The 23,896-nt window shown below is 38.6% G+C and overlaps 1 protein-coding gene across 1 annotated transcript in view; it reads right to left on the reverse strand.

The window, feature by feature from the left end:
• LOC126095718 (U3 small nucleolar RNA-associated protein 15 homolog) overlaps positions 1 to 23,896 on the reverse strand; it is a 43,069-nt gene that overhangs the window by 7,338 nt on the left and 11,835 nt on the right. Inside the window, exons 7-8 of the mRNA XM_049910471.1 lie at positions 12,739 to 13,040; positions 259 to 392 (exon numbers count right to left, since the gene is read on the reverse strand). Of these exons, the coding sequence (XP_049766428.1) occupies positions 259 to 392; positions 12,739 to 13,040 (436 nt within the window). The remainder of the gene's footprint in view (positions 1 to 258; positions 393 to 12,738; positions 13,041 to 23,896) is intronic.

The following is a 23,896-nucleotide window of genomic DNA, read 5'->3' on the forward strand; positions in this document are numbered from 1 at the left end:
TGTCCAAGCTGCTGCAGACAGCAGTCATGAGCACGTGAGATGTGCATGAATGTGTGTGTAAGAATCTTTTAATTGTACCTGTATGCAGGTTAACAGGTCATCTTTACAGTATGTAGCAAGGCATGAGATTGTTGTTATTTTTGTCTTCATCATTTACTTCTAATATTTTAAAAGCTACAATGTAATATACTCAGAAAATCTCTAATATCTGATATAACAACTATAGTCAGCATATAAAATATTATATTAAGTACTAACCCATGAATATGTTGGTAACATCAATTAGTATCCTTGTAAATTTGTAGTCTCCTATATACTTAATCAGAAATCTTAGAATGGTTAGCAAAGATCTCCCTTCTCTTCCAGCAATTGCACTCCGCAAGGCCTTCCGCCTAAAAAGATGGTAAAAACAAATTGATTAAAAGATTTTTATACTGGTAACTAATGCACAGAACAAAAATTAGAAATTGGAGTGTTACAATAAAAGGATGTCAGACAGAGAACGTTGCCTTTTGCTGGGAATACTGAGCTGAGCTAGACAAGAGTGCCCGTCCTCACAGTTTAACCTATGTAAGCTCACAGGAGCTTTATAGCATACCTTAATGGACTAGCACTCCTGGAAGAAAGATACTATGGGGAAAAGGCTTAGAGAATTGTTTTTAGAATGAGGCTCATCACTCTGCTGCAGAGTGTGCACTGTTTTCAAACTTTCTGGAGGTAAACCCAGTTCACCAGTCCAGGATTCAAATTCAAAACCTCACCCTTTAGGGGAAATGCTTTCACTGAGTCATCCAGGCATTAGGACCTGACCCAGCTGCCCCAGACCAACACATAGTAAACTACCAGGAAATTCCAAAAAAGCACTCTGCTTAGATTGCAGCTAAGCCATTTCTCTGCAACATCATATCTTTCCAGACAGACAGTCAAATAATGTACGCAGGAGAGATTCTTACAAGTCTGGAAAGTAGAAGAGTGGTAGTGAGTCACAACTGAATAACTCAGTGATAGCATTGCCCATAAAAGGTAAGATACTAGGTTCAGGCCCCAGTCCACACAATTCCAGTCTGCCATGAAATTTTAATGTAATGTTGTCTCACTCAGCTGGCCGGTGTGGCTGAGCGGTTCTAGGCGCTTCAGTATGGAACCGCGCAACCGCTACGGTCGCAGGTTCGAATCCTGCCTCGGGCATGGGTGTGTGTGATGTCCTTAGGTGAGTTAGGTTTAAGTAGTTCTAAGTTCTAGGGGACTGATGACCTCAGCAGTTAAGTCCCATAGTGCTCGGAGCCATTTGAACCATTTGTCTCACTCAGTACATTTTTATGACCATTTCAATCACTTGTGGATGGACACTAACGGACAAGCCATCAAGAGCAAAACTCAGAACCAGCCCATCCCATTAACATCACAAAATCAATATTCTCCAAGCCAAGAAAGGCCAGGACATACTGAACACAGTGCAAAGTTTTCTGATAGAAAATCAGCTGTACAGTATGATGTGATCATGTATCTCAGCATAGTTTCTAGTCTTGAATGGTCATTATTCAACAACAGCAGTTCACATTGTCTGATACATCAGTGACAATAAGAAGGAGAACAACCAACAAGTGGCAACTATCCATCAAAAAGGCTGGTTAGTTTATTTGGGGGAAGGGACACCAAGAGCGAGGTCATCAGTCCCATAGGATTTGGGAAGTATGGGGAAGAAAGACAGACATGCCCTTTCAAAGGAACCATTCCGGCATTTGCCTGAAGGAATTTAGGGAAATCACGGAAAACCTAAATCAGGATAGCTGGACTGTTTTGAACCATCATCTTCCCAGATGCAATCCCAGTGTGCTAACCACTGTGCCACCTCACTCAGTCCATCAAAATGTGCTCAATATATTATTCTATGAAATCTCTACAGCATATTTGCAACATTGCATAATAAAAAGCAGTATTCACTGGTCAATAAGTAATTCATTACACATTAAATGGAAGGACTATATTCCTATGGATACTGAACATATTTATCAATTTAATTAAATAATGAAGGCATCAGGGTGAGAATCACATTTTTAGTTTTAGCATTACTATGGGTGTTCATTTCCTTCTCATTCTGTAATGTGGCATAGCTTATCAGTCCCTCAGCAGTGTACTCCCTCCAGTTCTTTCCTCTCTCTTAGTGACTACCAGTATCTGGTGTTGAAATTCTGCTGCTTCATACGCAGAAGTGAAATAAAATGGCAATATATGAAACTAACTGTTGCAATTATTTGTCATTTCCAATGCAGCCTCCCCGTGCAATCATCACAGTTTTGTTTCAAAATGTACTGGCAGATTCTTGCATCCCATCTGTCAGTGATGACTAAGAAAGATCTTCAAGTGAGCACATACATGTATCACATTCATGGAGATCTTGAATCACATTTTCTGTAATATCTGAATGTTTCTTCTGCCGCCTAAATGTTTTCCTTCAGTCCCTCACAAAAGGCTTGGTCATGTGCATGCATTACTTAGCAAGTAAATGGATTATAATAGGGTGGTAGTATCAGCATTACACCAACAATTATGTAATATCTTGCCACAACTGACATCCATCTTCCAGTAAAGACTCTTTTATAGTATCACTTAAGAAAAGTAAACATATTATTATTATTTTTTCTTTACTTTCTCAGACGTTAAGTCTGGTTAAAAATGGAAAGTGACGCGGACCTTGATCAAGCGTCACTTCCTTTTAACTGTACGGTGTATGTTATATTGCATTTAGGAACTTTCGGGTAATTGAATATGTATCAATAATTACGGATTTCTGTAATTGGATATATAAGTTTGGATGTAGCTGTATTGCATTGATGTACTGGTGGATATTGTGTGGTATGACTCCTGTAGTTGATAGTATAATTGGTATAATGTCAACTTTATCTTGATGCCACATGTCCTTCACTTCCTCAGCCAGTTGGATGTATTTTTCAATTTTTTCTCCTGTTTTCTTTTGTATATTTGTTGTATTGGGTATGGATATTTCGATTAGTTGTGTTAATTTCTTCTTTTTATCGGTGAGTATGATGTCAGGTTTGTTATGTGGTGTTGTTTTATCTGTTATAATGGTTCTGTTCCAGTATAATTTGTATTCATCATTCTCCAGTACATTTTGTGGTGCATGCTTGTATGTGGGAGCGTGTTGTTTTATAAGTTTATGTTGTAAGGCAAGCTGTTGATGTATTATTTTTGCTACATTGTCATGTCTTCTGGGGTATTCTGTATTTGCTAGTACTGTACATCCACTTGTGATGTGATCTACCGTTTCTATTTGTTGTTTGCAAAGTCTGCATTTATCTGTTGTGGTGTTGGGATCTTTAATAATATGCTTGCTGTAATATCTGGTGTTTATTGTTTGATCCTGTATTGCAATCATGAATCCTTCCATCTCACTGTATATATTGCCTTTTCTTAGCCATGTGTTGGATGCGTCTTGATCGATGTGTGGCTGTGTTAGATGATACGGGTGCTTGCCATGTAGTGTTTTCTTTTTCCAATTTACTTTCTTCGTATCTGTTGATGTTATGTGATCTAAAGGATTGTAGAAGTGGTTATGAAATTGCAGTGGTGTAGCCGATGTATTTATATGAGTGACTGCTTTGTGTATTTTGCTAGTTTCTGCTCATTCTAGAAAGAATTTTCTTAAATTATCTACCTGTCCATAATGTAGGTTTTTTATGTCGATGAATCCCCTTCCTCCTTCCTTTCTGCTTAATGTGAATCTTTCTGTTGCTGAATGTATGCGATGTATTCTATATTTGTGGCACTGTGAACGTGTAAGTGTATTGAGTGCTTCTAGGTCTGTGTCACTCCATTTCACTACTCCAAATGAGTAGGTCAATATTGGTATAGCGTAAGTATTTATAGCTTTTGTCTTGTTTCTTGCTGCCAATTCTATTTTCAGTATTTTTGTTAGTCTTTGTCTATACTTTTCTTTTAGTTCTTCTTTAATATTTGCATTATCTATTCCTATTTTTTGTCTGTATCCTAGATATTTATAGGCATCTGTTTTTTCCATTGCTTCTATGCAGTCGCTGTGGTTATCCAATATGTATTCTTCTTGTTTAGTGTGTTTTCCCTTGACTATGCTATTTTTCTTACATTTGTCTGTTCCAAAAGCCATATTTATATCATTGCTGAATACTTCTGTTATCTTTAGTAATTGGTTGAGTGGTTGATTGGTTGCTGCCAGTAGTTTTAGATCATCCATGTATAGCAAATGTGTGATTTTGTGTGGGTATGTTCCAGTAATATTACATCCATAATTTGTATTATTTAGCATGTTGGATAGTGGGTTCAGAGCAAGACAGAACCAGAAAGGACTTAATGAGTCTCCTTGGCATATTCCACGCTTAATCTGTATTGGCTGTGATGTGATATTATTAGAGTTTGTTTGGATATTAAGTGTGATTTTCCAGTTTTTCATAACTATGTTTAGGAGCTGTATCAATTTAGGATCTACTTTGTATATTTCCAATATCTGTAGTAACCATGAGGGGGGTACACTATCAAAAGCTTTTTGGTAATCAATGTATGCGTAGTGTAGTGACCTTTGTTTAGTTTTAGCTTGATATGTCACCTCTGTATCTATTATCAGTTGCTCTTTACATCCTCGTGCTCCTTTGCAGCAGCCTTTTTGTTCTTCATTTATAATTTTGTTCTGTGTTGTATGTGTCATTAATTTTATTATTATTATTATTATTATTATTATTATTATCTTATTATTATCATTACTGTGGTCATCATCTTCAGTCTGAAGACTAGTTTGATGAAGTTCCCCACACTAACCAATTCAGTGCAAGACTCCTCATTTCCGACACCTCCAAGTGTCTACTACAACCTATCACCATTTGAATTTGCTTACTGCATTTGCCCCTTGGTCTCCCCCTAGCATTTTAGCCCTTACACTTCCCTCCAATGCCAAACTGACAATTCCTTGATGCCTCAGAATATGCTCTATCACAATCTTGAGCATCACTATTAACAGCAACTGTGACTAAACTGCAGCTAATGAAGTAACCGGCCAGTCAGCTGCAGGAAGTCTATTCATTTAAATTTGACCTAGGTTTTAATATTACAATGAATATCTTCTTCAGAAGTACATGAAGTTACTTAAAAAATGTTGCAACACAAACAATAATTTCTAGCTACCAATTATAGAGTAAAATAATTAAAATCCCCAGCTGGACAATGAAACCATTACTTACTTGGCAACATATGAAAAATGAAAAAGTACCAAATAGACTTAAATGAAGTAACTATATTTTTTTGCAACATATCAGTATAAAAAGTCTTATTACTAAGTTACAGGTTTCTCTTGCGAAGAATTGAAAACAATGCTTTCGAAGAGAAAGTGATGTTGACAACGAGGTAATGTGGCAAAATATTTACACATGCACAAGTAACAGTTTGAAACCATCAAAGAAGTCTCTATTTCACAACTGTAGCTGTTATTTAAAAGATGATCCTCTATTCTTATATTGTACCTAAAAATCTCTAATTCTTTCTAATATATCTAATCTTCTTTATGCTAGATCTCAATTTATTCGACTATTTCTGGATTATCACCCAACAATAGTAAGTTTTCTGTGAATGTAGAATTATGCACATTAGTACCTTTTTCACCTAAAAGATGTTCTTCATATCTTATTTTGAATGCCCCTGCAGTTTGTCTGATATAAAATACTGGACATCTATCAGGTCACCTTATAAACACCTGAACTGCATAAAGGTTAGTTTGCTGCCTTAATACTATGAATTAAGAGGCTACTGTCAGCAGAGAAAGTTAATTTGCAGTTATATTTGTTAACCACATGTGGTCTAATCCTATAAGATACTGCATATTGCCTACAAAAGGCAGCAAAATGTACCACTCATTTTCACTCTTCTCATTTTTACAGTCACTTGAGGTGGTACCTAGATATCTTGTTTTCTTTTAAAAATTGTCTACTACAGATGCAACTACTGTCTACTATAGATGATGTATATCCATTATTATAGGCTACATCATCTCTTTCACTATTTTTTCTGTATTTAAAGGTGTTACTATTGCAGGATTTATGAATGAGTGAAAAATGCCATCTAGTGAGACTCAAGGTTTGTTGAGTCACGTGGTATAATATGATCTGTACTAGGGTTTTGTGAAAAATACTGAAAGTTATTCTGGCACCTATAATCACAGGTTTGAAATCTAAACAAATTAGTTCATAATTTACATTTTGTAACTCACTAGTAAATGTAATTTTTTCAACATACCACAAGCAAAATTGATCACTTAATTTTGTTTGTACCTGGCTTTTAAAAAAAATTTCTTCTAACACTTTTACAAAAATACACACCAGAATGCTGGCTAATGGGTTACCCGTTGTGAAGTCATCTGACTGTTGAAAAAGGTTTCCACTAAAGACAAAATAATTATGTTTTACTACTACTTTCAGCAGCTGTATTAATCCTGTAATCTATTCAGCTGTTACTTTGTTTTTATTAGCCTTCAGGTTCTATTCCACTATTTCTAAACCAATGTGAACTGTAACATTGGTGTAAATGTTCATAATGTCAACCTGTCTGTGACTGATACTTACTGAAACATTATTCTGAGAAACATGTGATTTTTCAACCTGATTGCATAAAATTTTGCTAAATCGTGGTATCCGCTATTTATACTGTCATCTATAAAATGAATTGGCCACCCTATTTTATGCACTTTAAACTGGGATTGTACCTTTGGAGACTTTGGGTTCATGTTAATAAATTGCTTTCTTTTTGAATAGTCTTTATCAAATGCTTCCTCAATTCACCTATAAAATCCTAATTTGTTTTTGCATATTTATAGTCGGAACTTCCTCTCATTTGGAAACATTATTCTCCTCAAAGAATTCTTTGGTTGGGCTACATATTCATTCTGACTGAGGATAACCACTGTATTTCCTTTACCTGATTTTGTTACAAGAGCCTCCCCTTTTCTACGTCTTTATTAATATTTTTAATCACCTGTAGATCTTTATTTTGTGAGTTATAAATTTCATGAGATACTCTGACCACTTTTGGAACTTCACATTCTTGTATTATCTAAAGCTGTTTTAAGGTCTAAAATTAAATTTTCTACTATAAATGAATATTTAATATTAGACATTGCATCATACTCAAGCCCTTTCCTCAAGAGTATCTTCCTCTTCTGTGAAATTTATTCAGACTTTACTAAACACTCCGTTGAAGAATATGTGGTCAGATTTTTGAAAACTATTTAAATTACGATATTGTACTGTACGGAATATATTTTCAACTTTTGCTAGTTTCCTCTTATGTCTTTCACAAATTTCGTCTTTGCAATCACTTAGCTATTCATTAATGAAGGCCCATAGCATGTCTATTTGAAAATTAAAATTCACATAAATACTGTAGTTACTTCTAAAAATAAATGATATGCCTCTTCAGTCATATTGTCTTTCTTTCTGTATAGCACATGTATTCTATCTGATATTTTTTGTTGATCTCATCTTTTGAATGGTTTTCGCATACACTGTTTAACGCCGATGAAAGATTTTATGCAGTTCAGTAGCAGTTCCATTTCTTCACATTTACTGAATTGGATAGCCATACCTATGTTAAGTATTTTTCTTCTGATGTTTTTTATAATTTGTTACAGCCTTGGATACTTGGGCAGGTAGGAATTTCACAATCTTGAATGTGCTCCATACTACTGTGAGTACATTCTCCAGAAATACATGATGTTACCAAAAAATTGTGACAAGACAAACACTCATTTATAGCAACCAGTTATAAAATAATTAAACTTCTCAACTGAAAAATAAAACTATTTCTAACTTGGTAACATTAATCAAAACATGTTACAAAAATCATGTGCTAACTAGCTCAGTACACATACAGTGACTGTAATTAATATTGGGAATTTTAATTGTTTTACATCATAATTTGTAATTAGATATTACTGTTTCTTTTGCCTCAACTTTTAGGTAACATCATCTGCTTCTGCAGAACACACTCACTCATAGTAGTATCAAAACGTAGGTCAAGTTTAAATAAATAAACTTTCTACAACTGATCAGCTGGATATTTTATTGATTGATGTGCACTATCAAATAACCCCTTCTTTTAGGCAAGTTGTGGCATGTATTCATTCCCCCTCCTCCTCCCCCCCCCCCCCCTGATTCAGTACCATCTCGTTAATTACTCAGTCTACCCATCTAAACCCCAGCATTCTTCTGTGGCACCACATTTCAAGAGTTTACATTCTCTTCTTTTTGTGCTGTTTGCTGTTCACACTTCACTTTCATCTACGGCTACGGTTAAGGCTACACTCCAGCCAAGTGAGTTCGCGATGTGCGTGAACAGATTCACGATGCTTGAGATAGCCACACTTGATGGTCTTTGGGGCTGAAACCAGTCACATATAAAATAAAAGTGCAACTGGTGACGGATCTCTTTCAAATTACAATATCTCTCTCCTCCAGCAAAGATTCTTTTGTTTATATTCATCTTATTACTTCTTTTCAACACATTAAACTGTTCAAGTGATTTTTCTTGTCCTTTGATTCCTCTCACCAGAAGACAGTGTCATCAGCAAACCAAAGAAGTTTTTATTTTTGCCACCTGAACTTAAATTCCTTTACCAAATATCTCATAGGTTTCTTTTACTGTTAGCTCTATGTACAGACTGAATAACATCCAGTCTAGGCTACAAACCTGTCACAAACTCTTTTCAATGGCTGCTTCCCTTTCACATCCTTTGAATCTCAGAAAGTTGAACCTAACTTATTACTCTCTGTATTCTATGCCTGCTAACATCAGGACTTCAAAGCACCTATTTTAGTCAACACTGTTAAGTGTTTTCAACATCTACAAATACCATAAAGGGAGGGTTTGGTTTCCTTCAACCTGTCTTGTAACGTACATTGTAGCATCAGTAATGCACTACGTTTGTCCAGTTATCTGAAACCCAAGCGAATCTTCCCCCAAGCAGGCTTCTAACAGTCCTGATCCTTTCTTCCACGTATAATATATGTTAGTAATTTTACATCATGGCTTATTAAATTAATGGTTTGCTACTTACTGTAAAGACGACACATTAAGTTGTAAACAGGAACAACTAAAAGAAACTTCACTCATTAGCTTCCAGCCACAGCCTTCATATGAAAAGGGAACTCACACATTCAGTCACACAAGCAAGCACACCTCACACATTCATGGCCACCAACACTATCAGCTTGTACTGGAATGCAAGTGTCACGTAGAATAGAAGCAGCAATCTGGAGTGCATGGGGAAAGGGAAGGGATAGCAGTGTATAGTGGGTGGTAGGGGAGGGGGGTGAGAAAAGTGCTGTCTTACAGATTGAGCAGGGGCTAGACTGTCATCAAGTGAACCGTCAGGAGGTTGTGGGACACAGATGTGTGGAGAGAGGGCAGCATACAAAGAGATCTGGGAGACATGAATAGGGAGGAGGTGACAGGATGGGTAGGGTGGACAGTGTTTTGTGGAGACTGCAGGGCCAACATGTTACCGAAGGCTGATGTAGGGATAATTTTGGGTTGCGGAGAATGTGTTGTGAAGATAACTTCCATCTGCACAGTTCAGAAAAGCTAGTGGTGAATGGAAAGATGTGGATGACTCCAGCACAATGACAGCCATTGAAATCCAGCACATTATGTTCAGCTGCATGTTGTGCCACAGGGTGGTCTGCTTTGCTCTTGGTCAAAGTTTGATGGTGGCTATTAACACTAGTGAATAGTACTTCCTACTCCAGTCCTGTCACAGGCTTATCCTAGCCCATCAGAGGTCAAGCCACCTGTGAAAGTAGGATGTCATATATCACCTCTGCCACAACCACAGCACAGCTTTTAATATTGGTATGACTAGTAGGATGAACAGCCACCACAAAACTGTGGCCAAGAGCAAAGTAGACCAACCTGTGCATAACATGCAGCTGAACATAACATGCTTAATTTCAATGACTGCTTCACTACCCGAGCCATCTAGATTCTTCCCTCCACCACTAGCTTTTCTGAACTGCAGAGATGGGGTTATCCTTACCACAAAAAGTGTTCTCTGCTCCAGAAATTATCCTGGCCTCAACTTTCGATGACATACTGTGAACACACTCACCAAATAATAGTTTCCATCCCATCTGTCCTATCACCTCCTCCCTATTCATGTTTCTCACTGTCTTTGTGTGCCACCCTCTACCAACACACCTGCCCATCTTTCCCTGCTCCTTTCCTTTTTCGCTCCCTGCTCCTGCCGAACCAACCCCCCCCCCCCCCCCACCGCCCCGCTCCCCCAACTTTCCTGCCCCACAACCTCCTGACGCTGTGCCTATTGGCAGTTTAGTCCCTGCTCACTCTGCCAGACAGCAATATTCTCTACCCCGACCCATACATTGTTACTCCTTCCCCTTCCCCATCCCGTCCAGATTGCTGTTTCCATTCTATGTGACTGTTACATTCCGGTCCAAGCTGCCAGAGATGGTGGTCGCATGTGCACGGGCGGTGCTTGCTTGTGTGAATGAATGTATGTGTGTTTCCTTTTCTGACAAAGGCTATGCCTGAAAGCTAATATGTAAGTGTCTTTTAGTTGTGCCTGTCAGCAATTTAATGTGTCATCTTTACAGTAAGTTGTAATCTTTCTTTTTCCTACATTGTTGATATTCCTACCTGGAGTTTCCCTTTGTTTAACAATTCCAGACCCAATTCTTTTCTGGAGGAAGGAAAATTTTTCTTTATGCTGTAATGTTCTTAGGTGACCTTTTTAATGATGTTAGACACAAGATTATTCAAAAACCTGTAACCATTTTCAAAACACACTTTGTAAACTTGGCTTCTTTGTATGGTCTAAAATAAACCATTCTGATATATTCACTGTTGTGACAAATAAACTGACCATTCAATAATTACACTGAAGAGCCAAAGAAACTAGTACATCTGCCCAATGATGTGTAGGGCCCCTGTGAGCACGATGAAGTGCTGCAGCATGACGTGGCATGGACTCAACTTATGTCTGAAGAAGTGCTGGAGGGAACTGACATCATCAATCCTGCAGGGCTGTCCATAAATCCATGAAAGTACAAGGGAGTTGAGATCCTTCTGAATAGCATGTTGCAAGACATCCCAGATATACACAAGAATGTTCATGTCTATGGAGTTTGGTGGCCAGCAGAAGTATTTAAACTCAGAAGAGTGTTTCTGGAGCCACTCTGTAGCAAGTCTGGGTGTGTGGGATGTCGCACTGTGCTACTGGAATCACCGAAGTCCATCATAACGCACAATGGACATTAATGGATGCAGGTGATCAGACAAGATGCCTATGTATGTGTCATCTCTCAGAGTCGTATCTAGATGTACCAGGAGTCCCATATCACTCCAACTGCACCATTATAGAGCCTCCCCCAGCTTGAACAGTCCGCTGCTGACATGCAGGGTCCCTGGATTCATGAGGTTGTCTCCATACCCATACACATCCATCCACTCGATACAATTTGAAATGAGACTCGTCCGACTAGGGAACACGTTTCCAGTCATCAACAGTCAAATGTCGGTGTTGATGAACCCAAGTGAGGTGTAAAGCTTTGTGTCGTGCAGTCACCAAGGGTATACGAGCAGGCCTTCAGCACCAAACGACCATATTAATTATGTTTTGTTGAATGGTTTACATGCTGCCACTTGTGCATTGAAATCTGCAGCAATTTGGGGAAGCGTTGTACTTTTGTCACATTGAACAATTCTCTTCAGTTGTCATTGATCCCATTCTTACAGGATATTTTTCCGGCCGCAGTGATGTCAGAGATTTGATGTTTTACCGGATTCTTGATATTCACGGTACACTCATGGAATGGTCGTAAACAAAAATCCCCACTTCGCCGCTACCTCGGAGATGTTTTCTCTCACCGCTCGTGCCCCGATGATAATACCATGTTCAAACTCGCTCAAATCTTGATTACCTGCCATTGTAGCAGCAGTAACCAATCTATCAACTGCACCAGACACTTGTCTTATACAGGCGATGCCGATCTCAGTGCCATATTCTGCCTGTTTACATACCTCTGTATTTGAATATGCATGCCTATATAAGTTTCTTTGGTGCTTCAGTGTGTAATGCAATATAACAATATTAATAATATTCATTTATATAGCAGAATATAACTAACCAGCCACTTCTGTGTATTCTGGGGATCACAAGCTCTGTGCACTGTTACAGCGACTTGATATTTTTCTATAATGCCCAACAGGTGGCATCACCTGAACATGTAAAATGTTTGAACATTCATAAATGTGTACATGAAGTTTCCAATGGGGAAAAATATTTCTGTTGCAACTAAAAGAGAGTAAAATTTAATGTGTACAGTTGTAGCCAGTGGGTCTAAAAGGGTTAAATTAATGGTTTGATACACTCATACCCATTAGATCTTCCATCTTTGATATTCAGATCGTTACATTCTTCCTTAATTATACATTTCTTCTCAGTGAACTTCAATGTCTCTTTTCCTGAGTCCTAAGTGAATGTCCCCTCTCCTCTTCACCCCAACCCCCTCCAAACATTCCTCTATTCTCCACAATGAATATTGTTGTTCTAGGAGTTAGCAATGTCATTATTTACTTTTTAGCGTTACTGTGGAGTGGGCTGAAGTTGCAACCCTCTGACTCTATCTGTCTCCCTCTCCATCCATCCATCCACAAACATAAAACATATCCAAGGTAGTACATTACCTCATTAACTCCAGAAGCACACTCACTGTTACATGAGGAGTCTTGTTGACAACGTATGGTTTAAGAACGCAGTCCAGTGCCTTTGAGTATTGGAATTTTCTTAAATGTACATCATGGTTCGACATCTGCACAAGTTTCTTTTCAGGTACAACAACATCCACAGACGCTGGCTGGTAGTTATCTGGAGCATAACGATATGAGACTTTGCGTCTTTCTTGTCTGGATGGTTGAATTTCATCTTCCCGTCTAGATATTGATATCAAACCATCCACCATACCAGCTACAACTGTTTCATCCTTGGCCTGAAATTTTGGAAATTATATACATACTTATCTGCAACTCACAACAAGTAACTCAGCTATAACTGTTTCATCATTGGTCTAAAATTGTGAAATAATATACAGGATGAACCGGAATTCCAGCAACAGACTTTTAGAGGGGTAGGGACCAAAACAAGAAAAAAGGTCAAATAAACACAATATCTGAAATGCATACATTAACAGTCATGAGCATCTCTTTGTCTTCATTACTGTGAGACATATCTCTTCTACTGAAAGCTCTTTGCTTCACGTATTTTGAGAGGTGGTAGTATGGACCAAACCAAGAAAAAATATCCACTAAACATGGACTCTAAAGCGCATTCATGAAGAACTGTCAGCATTTGTTCATCTTCACTGGCATGAAACATACCTCTTCTACTGAAAACATGCTCTCAACTCTTACATTTACTGGGAATCTTTTTCTTGTTTTGGTCCATACTATCGCATCTGAAAGTTTGTTGGTAGAGTTCTGGTTCACCCTATATGTACTTCTCAGACACTTACAACAAATAAACTTACAAAATAATGCAGTATGTAATAGTAATGGTAATAACTGTCATGTACATGCACCTTGCTCAACCAAATGCAACTATACAAGCAAAAGAGCTTTAAATTTCTTGAAGTTGATACTATAATTGCTACACATCAGTTTATAATCCAGTGTTAACAGGCAGTCTTTTAACCAGAACATACTTTCATCCAGTGAAATTTCACTGGGCATCACTATCCATCCATCTGTCCGTACATCCATCAATCAATCCACCCATCCATTCACTCACCACAATCTGTAAACCTCATCCTGAGAGACAATGAAACATCAGAAATGTAGAACAAGTCAAATGACAAGGGGTATTCAGAAAGTAAGTTCTGATTGGCCACAAAATGAAAACCACAGTAAAAATCAGTTAGCTACAACTTCCAGCTACTTATCTACATCTACATCTACACTTCGACTTAGACACCTGTCGTAGTGTTGTACCAGCTTTCCAATACCCTCCTCACAAAAGGCAGCCACCAGCGCTTTCTGTCTCTACATTGGTCTACAGCTTACTGTCTGTGCCAGAAAGTTGTCTTCGTAGCCAGTGGTTCATGCGAGCAGAGATGAAACTCAGAGGGAGTCAATTACGGAATGTATTGTGTGTGATCAAACACTTCCCATTGAAAATGCTGCAGGAGCATCTTCATTGCCCCTGCAGAATGCGGCTGAGAATTGTCTTGAAGAAGGAAATGCATGACAGTTTTGTTATTTGAGCTGTATTGCTTCAGGCGCAATTTTTCACCAGGCCCTCATGCTTGATTCGATACCTTATTTTCTGGTAACCTTTATGTGCTCACTGTGTGCACAGACCTGGAAAGATAAACATGATGCAATCGACAGGTGTACTAAAGACACTTTCCAACACTTGTGTGTAAAGCTTCTTCGGATTTTCACAGCGGTTTCCATTTCGTGGGCAATCAGAACTTACGTTCCGAATAGCCCTCGTATGTATCTCTACAGGGATGCAAGAATGATAAACAGCTTCTATGGACTAATTTAACAAGCAACTAGCATTAATGAGTGACGACACATTCATTATTGAGGGCATTTACCACTCTCTAGTATCACTTAAAAGTGCTGTAAATTAATGTCCTACAAATCTAGTAGAACAGCCACTACACTGAAAATCTGCTGCTATTCTCATTATATTAGTTAGCTGTGCTTCTCTACTTTCCATAAACATAAAAATTATACTGATTATTACAGTAGGCTAACTGAATGTAGTCTCATTTACAATGCCTACAATCCCCTAAAGTGCTAGGAAGAATCTGAAAATAACATTAGTCAGCAAGGTTTTGCCACACTGGTACTATGAAGCTATTATTTTTCCCCGAGAGCATGGAACTCTACTGAATGGTTAAATGACGGTAGTCTCTTGGGTAAAATATTCTGGAGATGAGATAGTCCACCATTTGGCTCTTCATGTGGGCATATGCAAGAGAATGCCATCAGGAAAAACAAAACTCGCACTGGAGCAGGAATGTTAAATCCTTTAACTGTGTAGATATACTAGAGAATTTAAGAAGAGAAATGGACAGACTGGGTTAAATGATGGTAGTCTCTTGGGTAAAATATTCTGGAGATGAGATAGTCCACCATTTGGCTCTTCATGTGGGCATATGGAAGAGAATGCCATCAGGAAAAACAAAACTCGCACTGGAGCAGGAATGTTAAATCCTTTAACTGGGTAGATATACTAGAGAATTTAAAAAGAGAAATGGACAGACTGAAGTTAGATATAGTGGAATTAGCAAAGCGCCTCAGCAGGAATAACAGGACATCTGGTTATGTGAGCGCAAGGTTATAAATACAAAATCAGATAGGGGTAATCCAGAAGTATGTCTAATAATGACTAACAAAATGGGAATGCAGGTAAGCTTCTATAAATGGCACAGTGAATGCATTTTCACAGACAAGAGAGACACAGTGCCATTGCTCACCACACTAGTGACTCAGTTTATATGGCAAGTAACTGTGGAGTTGTAGAGGGAGACTAAGGAATGAATATAGAAATCAAATTCAAATGTATGTAGGTTGCAATGGTTATTCTGAGATAATGAGACGTGCACAGGATAGGCTACTGTGAACAGTTTCATCAAATCAGTCTTCAGACTGAAGACCACAAAAACACGCTCAAATATTCAAATGGTATGTACAGAATGTGTTGCTAACAAGACATCATTTAATTCAGTTTCAAATTTCCAGTAACTTACTTAATACATGTGATAAGGTTCTTAAAAATTTTGCTGCTAAATAAGAATTTTACCCTATACCTACGGGCCTAAAAAATTCACGTCTGTGATGAATGCAGGTATAGATATGAATTCTGCCTCAAAAGGGTGAATATATGTACAAATTCTATTTCATAGCAGTTTGTAATCTGAGTAAATATTTTATCACAAAGTAAATACCAAAAAATAAACAATTTTTTGGTTAAGGAACTATAAAACATCTGGCGAAGCCCACTGTGGAAAGAGAGAGTGTGTATAAATGCATGTGCAAAATAAAGAGTGGATCTATGCATGAACATAACAACATATCAGTGAGCTTGTAAGTTATGCTCTGGGCAGCTGAGTGGTCTCTGAGATACACACTGTGTATGACAACAGCTGTGGGGCATAGCATTGTATAACACAGAAATGCCTACATTTGTCTGTTAGGTAACACTGGAATCAAGCGAAATTGTGGACAATTTAACATGGCAGTTTTACGTGCAGGATGTTTGCAACTGTGGTTAAATAAGACATCACTAAAGGTCAGGCCTGAACTGCTTCACTTACGATGCAGCCAATCTCAGCAAACAATTGCACAGTAGCCATTAACAAATGCTTTGTGCACTCTGCTTTACTTTGAATTGTGCATAGCTCATTATTTTCTTTCCTTATTTTGAAATGAATGAAGAGACTAATCCTGATCCATCATGTGGCTCAAGCATGAATTTTGAGACACCAGAAGGGTCCAGCCACCCTATGACCATGTGGCAGTTCTACTTTCACAGAAACACAGAACACATGTGTACTATGGCTGCCATGTGAGAGAGAGGCAGAGCTTGTTCCCCTGCACAGCTCCTTGCTCCTAGGGTGACCAAGTTTCTCGTTACTTTATGCTCGCAGCTGCCTGTTACATTGTAGTCTCTGCACCCGCAAGCGCGCGCGCGCCCACACACACACACACACACACACACACACACACACACACACACACATGGGAATTCATCCTGTAAAGTGTGAATAGATCTTTTCGGTTCTACTTCTACTCTTAAGTATTGGGTTTGTATATAAGTTCATAGTGTTTTTCCATAAGTTTAATAAAAACAACAGACACACATAACAGGGACTTTAGTCATCAATAATATATTCTCCTTCACTATTTGCAACAGTCTGCCAATGCTAGGAAAACTTTTGGATTCTGTGACTGCACAAATCATGCAATTTTCAGAAGAACTCATAGAGCCATGTTCACAGTGCATTTTCATCCAGAAAGGATGTTCCTTGAAGACTGTTCAACAGAGTGTGGAAAAGGTGAAAAGCTGAAGGTACACGATCAGGTGAATAACGTGCATGCGGAATGACTTCCAAACCCACTCTTATATAGTGCTTTTTGTCGGTCTAGCAGAATGTAGGCAGTAGTTATTATGGAGTAGCTTCACTTCACGCACTCTTCCTGGTCCTTGTTCTCAGACTGCATCTGCAAGGCATCTCAGTTGTTCACAATAAATGTCAGCAGTGATGGTTACGCCTCAGGGAAGCTATTCATAGTACATTACACCACCGCTGTTCCATGAGATGCCTGACATTACCTTTTGGGATATGCACAGGTCTTTGTATGTGGAGATGCTGCTTTGTGTGGGCTCAACTATTCCCTTCTTTACCTTATGTTAGCATAAAGACACCATTTCTCATCATCAGTAATGGTACAGGGTAGGAATGGTTGGTATTACTCATGAGCCAACTGATGACAAGCAAGCAGCAACCATACACCTGATTTTTGAACCTTACTCTTTGCACTCAAATGTCACACAATGGTGGAATGATCACAGCCCATGACATTTGCCAGTTCTTGAGTACACTGATGTGGATAATTGTGATTAATGCATTTAAACAATCTTCATCAAACCTTGAAGGTCTCCCTGAACATGGAGAATCATTCATGACAAAGTGATCCTCCTTAAAATAAGCCATCTATGTTGAAAATGTTTAGATTTCTTCACTTGGCACTCCATTTTGTAGCATCCTCAGCTCCACTAATTATCTCTAAATGACAAAATGACAACATTCAAACTTAAACATAGCAACAGTGAACTACAAATAAAAAAAAAATAAAAAAAACAACTGATAAATAAAACCACAGCAAGCAGAATACCAACATGCAAAACAAAAATGCTACAAACTTATGCACCAACCTAAACTTTGTTTGTTCTGTCTGTAGTATGGTTAACTATGGGTCACATAGTCCGTGAAAGAGCTCTACAATAAGGTAATTAGTGCTGATATGCTACAGATTTGAAATCATTGTTCTATGGATTTTGTAGTTATCAAGACGTGTAGGAAATGAAAGATAATGCCAAGATGCACGTCAAATCAGAGGAGCACTCTGTTCACCTGTGAGAAAATACTGCTGCTTCTCAACAGAAACATACATTATCTGAAAGTCTAAATAGGGCCAAAAGAAGCAAAGATTATTTTGGAAAAAGCACTTGAAGTTTTCCTAAAGCAAATACTATTTAATTCCTATTATTATTATTATTTAATCCCCAATCAATGTCTCTTTTCTTTTGTGTTCATTTTAGACTTCAGGCATGTAATGAGGCAAACTTTTAAATCTATATGTCCAATTACTTACAAAAACTGCTGCTTACTTTTGCAAAATAGCTGCTACATTTTCAGGTCCCTACCCTATATCACTGACAAGAATGTAAAATCTGCACAGAAATGTCCACAACAGATCAACAATTTTTATATCTTTTAGTATGGCTGCCACTGTTATTCGAAAATGTCTTTTATTATTGCCATAAATTAAGTAGTTAATGTAATAACATGTAAGAATAAGTATTCGAAGGTCAATAGTGCTGTTATTGATTCTATGTAATATTCTTTGTTTATTTTTGCAGATTTAATACTTTATTGATCTCAGCTGCATTCTTAGGGATGACTATTCCATAAGGCACCCAGAGAAAAAATGTGAAACATCAGTTAGCATTCAATGGTAGAGATGATGACTATGAGTGATACCTTGAAGAGTCAATCATGTTTAACTGAGATGTGTGTTCAGTTGATTAATACATTCATTTCTTTTTCATTTATTGTTCTTCTTGGCCAGAAGGTATAACATTCCCAGGAGAGTTAAATGTTCCTGTGATGAAATGTTCCATTGTCTGTTGGATCTTGCCTATCAGTATCATAACCCATATTCAGGCTCTGCAATATACACAACATGCAAGGAAAGCTCCATGTTCTACCCAGGGCAAACAGGCACAGGTTTCCATGCCAGCTATACAGAGCAGATTATAGAATACACACACTTCATCAACAATAGCCACAAACATACACAATTCCCATTTGAAAATCTAAAACAAAAAGCTGAACTACTCCAGCAAGTAAATCAATATCGTTAAACAGATCTGTTAGAAGAATTGGAGATTTATTCACATCACAAAAACATGAAGACAAAATATCAAATGAAAACCTAGAAAGTGTCTGAGCTTCTTCACACGCTTCGATAGTATCCTTAAGCAAGCAAACAAAATAGTTATAATAATAGAAGTACCTTTGTATAAAACAAATAGTTATTCAAACAATGGAAAATCCAGGATGGAATGTAACAATACCAGAGAAGGAAAGTTGCAACTCACCATATAGCGGAGATGTTGAGTAGCGATAGGCACAACAAAAAGATTCACACAATTATAGCTTTCGGCCATTAAGGCCTTTGTCAGCAGTAGACACACATCTGTAGTCTCAGAGAACTGAAACCACACTGTGAGCAGCAGCACCAATGCATGATGGGAATGGGGACTGGGTGGGGGTAAGGAAGAGGCTGGGGTGGGGAGGGGGAGGGATAGTATGGTGGGTGTGGCGGACAGTGAAGTGTTGCAGTTTAGACGGAGGGCAGGAGAGAAGGTGCAGAGGGGGGAGGGGGTAAGTAGTGGAAAGGAGAGAAATAAAGAGAAATTAAAAGACTGGGTGTGGCAGTGCTGGAATGGGAACAGGGAGGGGGCTGGATGGGTGAGGACAGTGACTAACGAAGGTTGAGGCCGGAGGGTTACAGGAACATAGGATGTATTGCAGGGAAAGTTCCCACCTGTGCAATTCAGAAAAGCTGGTGTTGGTGGGAAGGATCCATATGGTACAGGTGAGGGGTTTAGGATTCTGGGTTTTGCTAACCTAATCTAGAGGAAATCTTTCTAAAAACCCAGAATACTAAACCCCTCATCTGGTTCAGATTCACTGATGACATCTTTGCTATCTGGATTGAACATGAGGACACCTTATTCACATTCCTCCAGAACCTCAACAACTTCTCCCCCATTTGCATCACCTGGTCCTACTCAACCCAATAAGCCAGCTTCCTAGATACTGACCACCTCAGAGAACAGTACATCAGTACCTCCATCCATATAAAACCTACTAACCACCAGCAATACCTCCACTTCAACAGCTGCCACCCATTCCATACCGAGAAGTCCCTTCCGTACAGCCTAGCCACCCGTGGTCGTTGCATCTGCAGTGACGAGCACTCCCTCTCAAAATATACCGAGGGTCTCACTGAAGCCTTCACTGACCGTAATTATCCTCCCCTCCTTGTACAAAAACAAATCTCTCGTGCCTTATCTTTCCAGTCTCCCACCACCTCCCAAAGTCTCACAGTTTGGCCACACAGGAGCATTCCCCTCATAACTCAGTACCATCCGAGACTGGAGCAACTGAATTACAATCTCTGCCAGGGTTTCGATTACCTCTCATCATGGCCTGAAATGAGAAATGTCCTGCCCACTATCCTCCTCACCCCTCCTACCGTGGTATTCTGCCGTCCACCGAACCTACAAACTATACTCGTCCATCCTTACGCAACCCCCTCTCCCAATCCCTTACCTCATGGCTCATACCCCTGTAATAGATGCAAGACCTGTTCCATACATCCTCCTACCACCACCTACTCCAATCCGGTCATTAACATCACCTATCCCATCAAAGGCAGGGCTACCTGTGAAACCAGTCATGCGATTTAAAAGCTAATCTGCAATCACTGTGCTGCATTCTATGTAGGCATGACAACCAACAAGCTGTCTGTCCGCATGAACGGCCACCGACAAACTGTGGCCACAAAACAAGTGGACCACCCTGTTGCTGAACACACTGCCAAACATGATACCCCTCATCTCAATGACTGCTTCACAGCCTGTGCCATATGGATTCTTCCCACCAACACCAGCTTTTCAGAATTGCACAGGTGGGAACTTTCCCTGCAATACATCCTATGTTCCTGTAACCCTCCTGGCCTCAACCTTCGTTAGTCACTGTCCTCACCCATCCAGCCCCCTCCCTGTTCCCATTCCAGCACTACACAGCTGTCATTTTACCACCACACCCAGTCTTTTAATTTCTTTTTATTTCTCACCTTTCCGCTACTTACCCCCTCCCCCCTCTGCACCTTCTCTCCCGCCCTCCGTCTAAACTGCAACACTTCACTGTCCGCCACACCCACCATACTATCCCTCCCCGCCCCAGCCTCCTCCTTACCCGCACCCAGTCCCCACTCCCATCATGCACTGGTGCTGCTGCGCGCAGTGTGGTTTTAGCTATCTGAGACCGCATATGTGTGTGTAAGTTGCATATTTGTGTGTGTGTGTGTGTGTGTGTGTGTGTGTGTGTGTGTGTGTGTGTGTGTGTGTGTGTGTGTCTACTGCTGACAAAGGCCTTAATGGCCAAAAGCTATAACTGTGTGAATCTTTTTGTTGTGCCTATCGCGACTCAGCATCTCGGCTATATGGTGAGTAGCAACTTTCCTTCTCTGGTACTGTTACAAATAGTTATTCAACTTACAGAAGAAAAAGTACTCTTGGCATGAAAGAATATTATATCACAATGTATGGATGACATGTAGCATTGTATCTACTATGTGTCAAAATATCTTTGCAACTATTTTGTTTTTGTACTTTTGCTATTTTCAATATGTACTATGCAATGAAAATTATGTGAGTGACATTTAAAATGCGACAGTTTTGGCGTAAGTGGACTACAGGAAAATAATAAGTAAGAGTTTTTTCAAATTTGCCACTAACTCTATATAAAGACTGATCATTAATTACAGAATTGTGTGTGTAAATATTACACCAAAGGTAGCAACACAATGTAGCACCTCACATATTGGAAACAAATGAAAAGTGAGAAAACGTGAAAAATGTACTTGAAAATGGGAATCATTTCTTGAAAAAGGACATGCAAGAGATAAATAAAAATAAAATCTTGACCAATAGCAGAAAAAATTTAGTTTATAAACACACCCATTATAAAATTTTAGCTCTTTGACAGTTTCACTTTGAAGCTCAAATATGGCTCTCCTTGTAGAAAAATATTTACATAGGGCAAATTGCAAGTTGCTCTCAGAAGAGTAGAAATGTATCCTATGACAAGTCAGCTTCTCAGAATCTTTGAGGAAAACAGAAGTATGGAGATGGTCATGAAATTAAATTTCCTTGAGAAAAAAAAAAAAAAAAAAACAGTTTATGAATGGGTATTCTTACAGTATAATAAAAACTTTGGATTATTGACCGACTGCATTTCTAGAGACGTCTAACCAAGTCAGCTCACAGTTTCGGTACTCTGCTGGACAGACACACATAATACGAATAATGGGTACTTTTCAGCAATTTAATGGTTTTTCAAATTAAACAACTTACGAAGTGAGGCTATTTAGAAAAGCATAAAAGTACAGTTATTTAAAAAAGGTATTTGTGTAAACAGCAATAGATGTTGTACGCACAGAGAAAGCAAAACAAAAAGAAAACCTCAAATGAAACTAAGAAATTAAGAATACAGTGAGAGTTTCAATCAAGCAATGATAGAATATGCTGAGTGAAGCAAAACTATTTCAAAATAGCTCTGAAAGTATGTGGGTTGAGGCAGCAAAATTTTGGTAACTTAACATGCCAAAAACAAACAAACAACCTGAGTAGACAATGTGTTTCATCAGTTAAGATGGCAGGTAGCATGGCACCAGACTACAGGGTGAAAACTGTACAAGCAATGAAAGATATCCTTAAATCAGAAGAACAGAAATTATAAATACTAAAAATAATGAAATCCAAAAGTAATGCTAAATGAGATAGATAAAGCCACTGCGTGAAATGTATATGGATGTGAACAATAGAAAGGTTTAACATGGGAGAAAAGGAATTTTTTAATTATTTACAGAGTTTTTGTGGAAGGATACAGAAACAATTAAGTAATTCTTGTTCACAAAAAAAGAACTATACACCTAATAGCCTCTTCATTGTAATATACAATACTGAGGTGATCAAAGTCATCAGATAGTGAATATAATAGAGGGAAACATTCCATGCGGGAAAAATATATTTAAAAAGAAAGATGATGAGACTTACCAAACAAAAGCGCTGGCAGAGTTTGGGCAGAGATTTGCCTTTACAAATGTCTGCTTGTGTCTGTGTATATGCGGATGGATATGTGTGTGTGTGTGCGCGAGTGTATACCTGTCCTTTTTTCCCCCTAAGGTAAGTCTTTCCGCTCCCGGGATTGGAATGACTCCTTACCCTCTCCCTTAAAACCCATATCCTTTTGTCTTTCCTTCTCCTTCCCTCTTTCCTGACGAGGCAACCGTTGGTTGCGAAAGCTAGAATTTTGTGTGTATGTTTGTGTGTCTATCGACCTGCCAGCGCTTTTGTTTGGTAAGTCTCATCATCTTTCTTTTTAAATATATTCATCAGATAGTGATACGCATATACACAAGAGGGCAGTAATATCACATATACAAGGTATAAAAGGACAGTGCATTGGCAGAGCTGTGATCCGTGGTAATGTGATACTCAGATATGCAATTCAAACAGTGGAAAATCCAGAGTGGAATATCAACACTTATGAAACAGTAAGTAATCTATATTTCTCATAATTGTTCACATATGTAATTGTTGACCAAAAAAATTCTGCCTTAATGGTCAGGAATAAATTATTGAGGACTGAATTTGAGAGTAGAAAGAGGGAGGGGGAAGGGAGAGGATGAGAAATGATAGAAACAGGTTGAGGTGAGGGAAAACCAACAGATGTTCATATTTGACCCAGAATTT

This window comes from Schistocerca cancellata, chromosome 8, assembly GCF_023864275.1.
Source record: "Schistocerca cancellata isolate TAMUIC-IGC-003103 chromosome 8, iqSchCanc2.1, whole genome shotgun sequence".
Classification (NCBI taxonomy): Eukaryota; Metazoa; Arthropoda; class Insecta; order Orthoptera; family Acrididae; genus Schistocerca; species Schistocerca cancellata.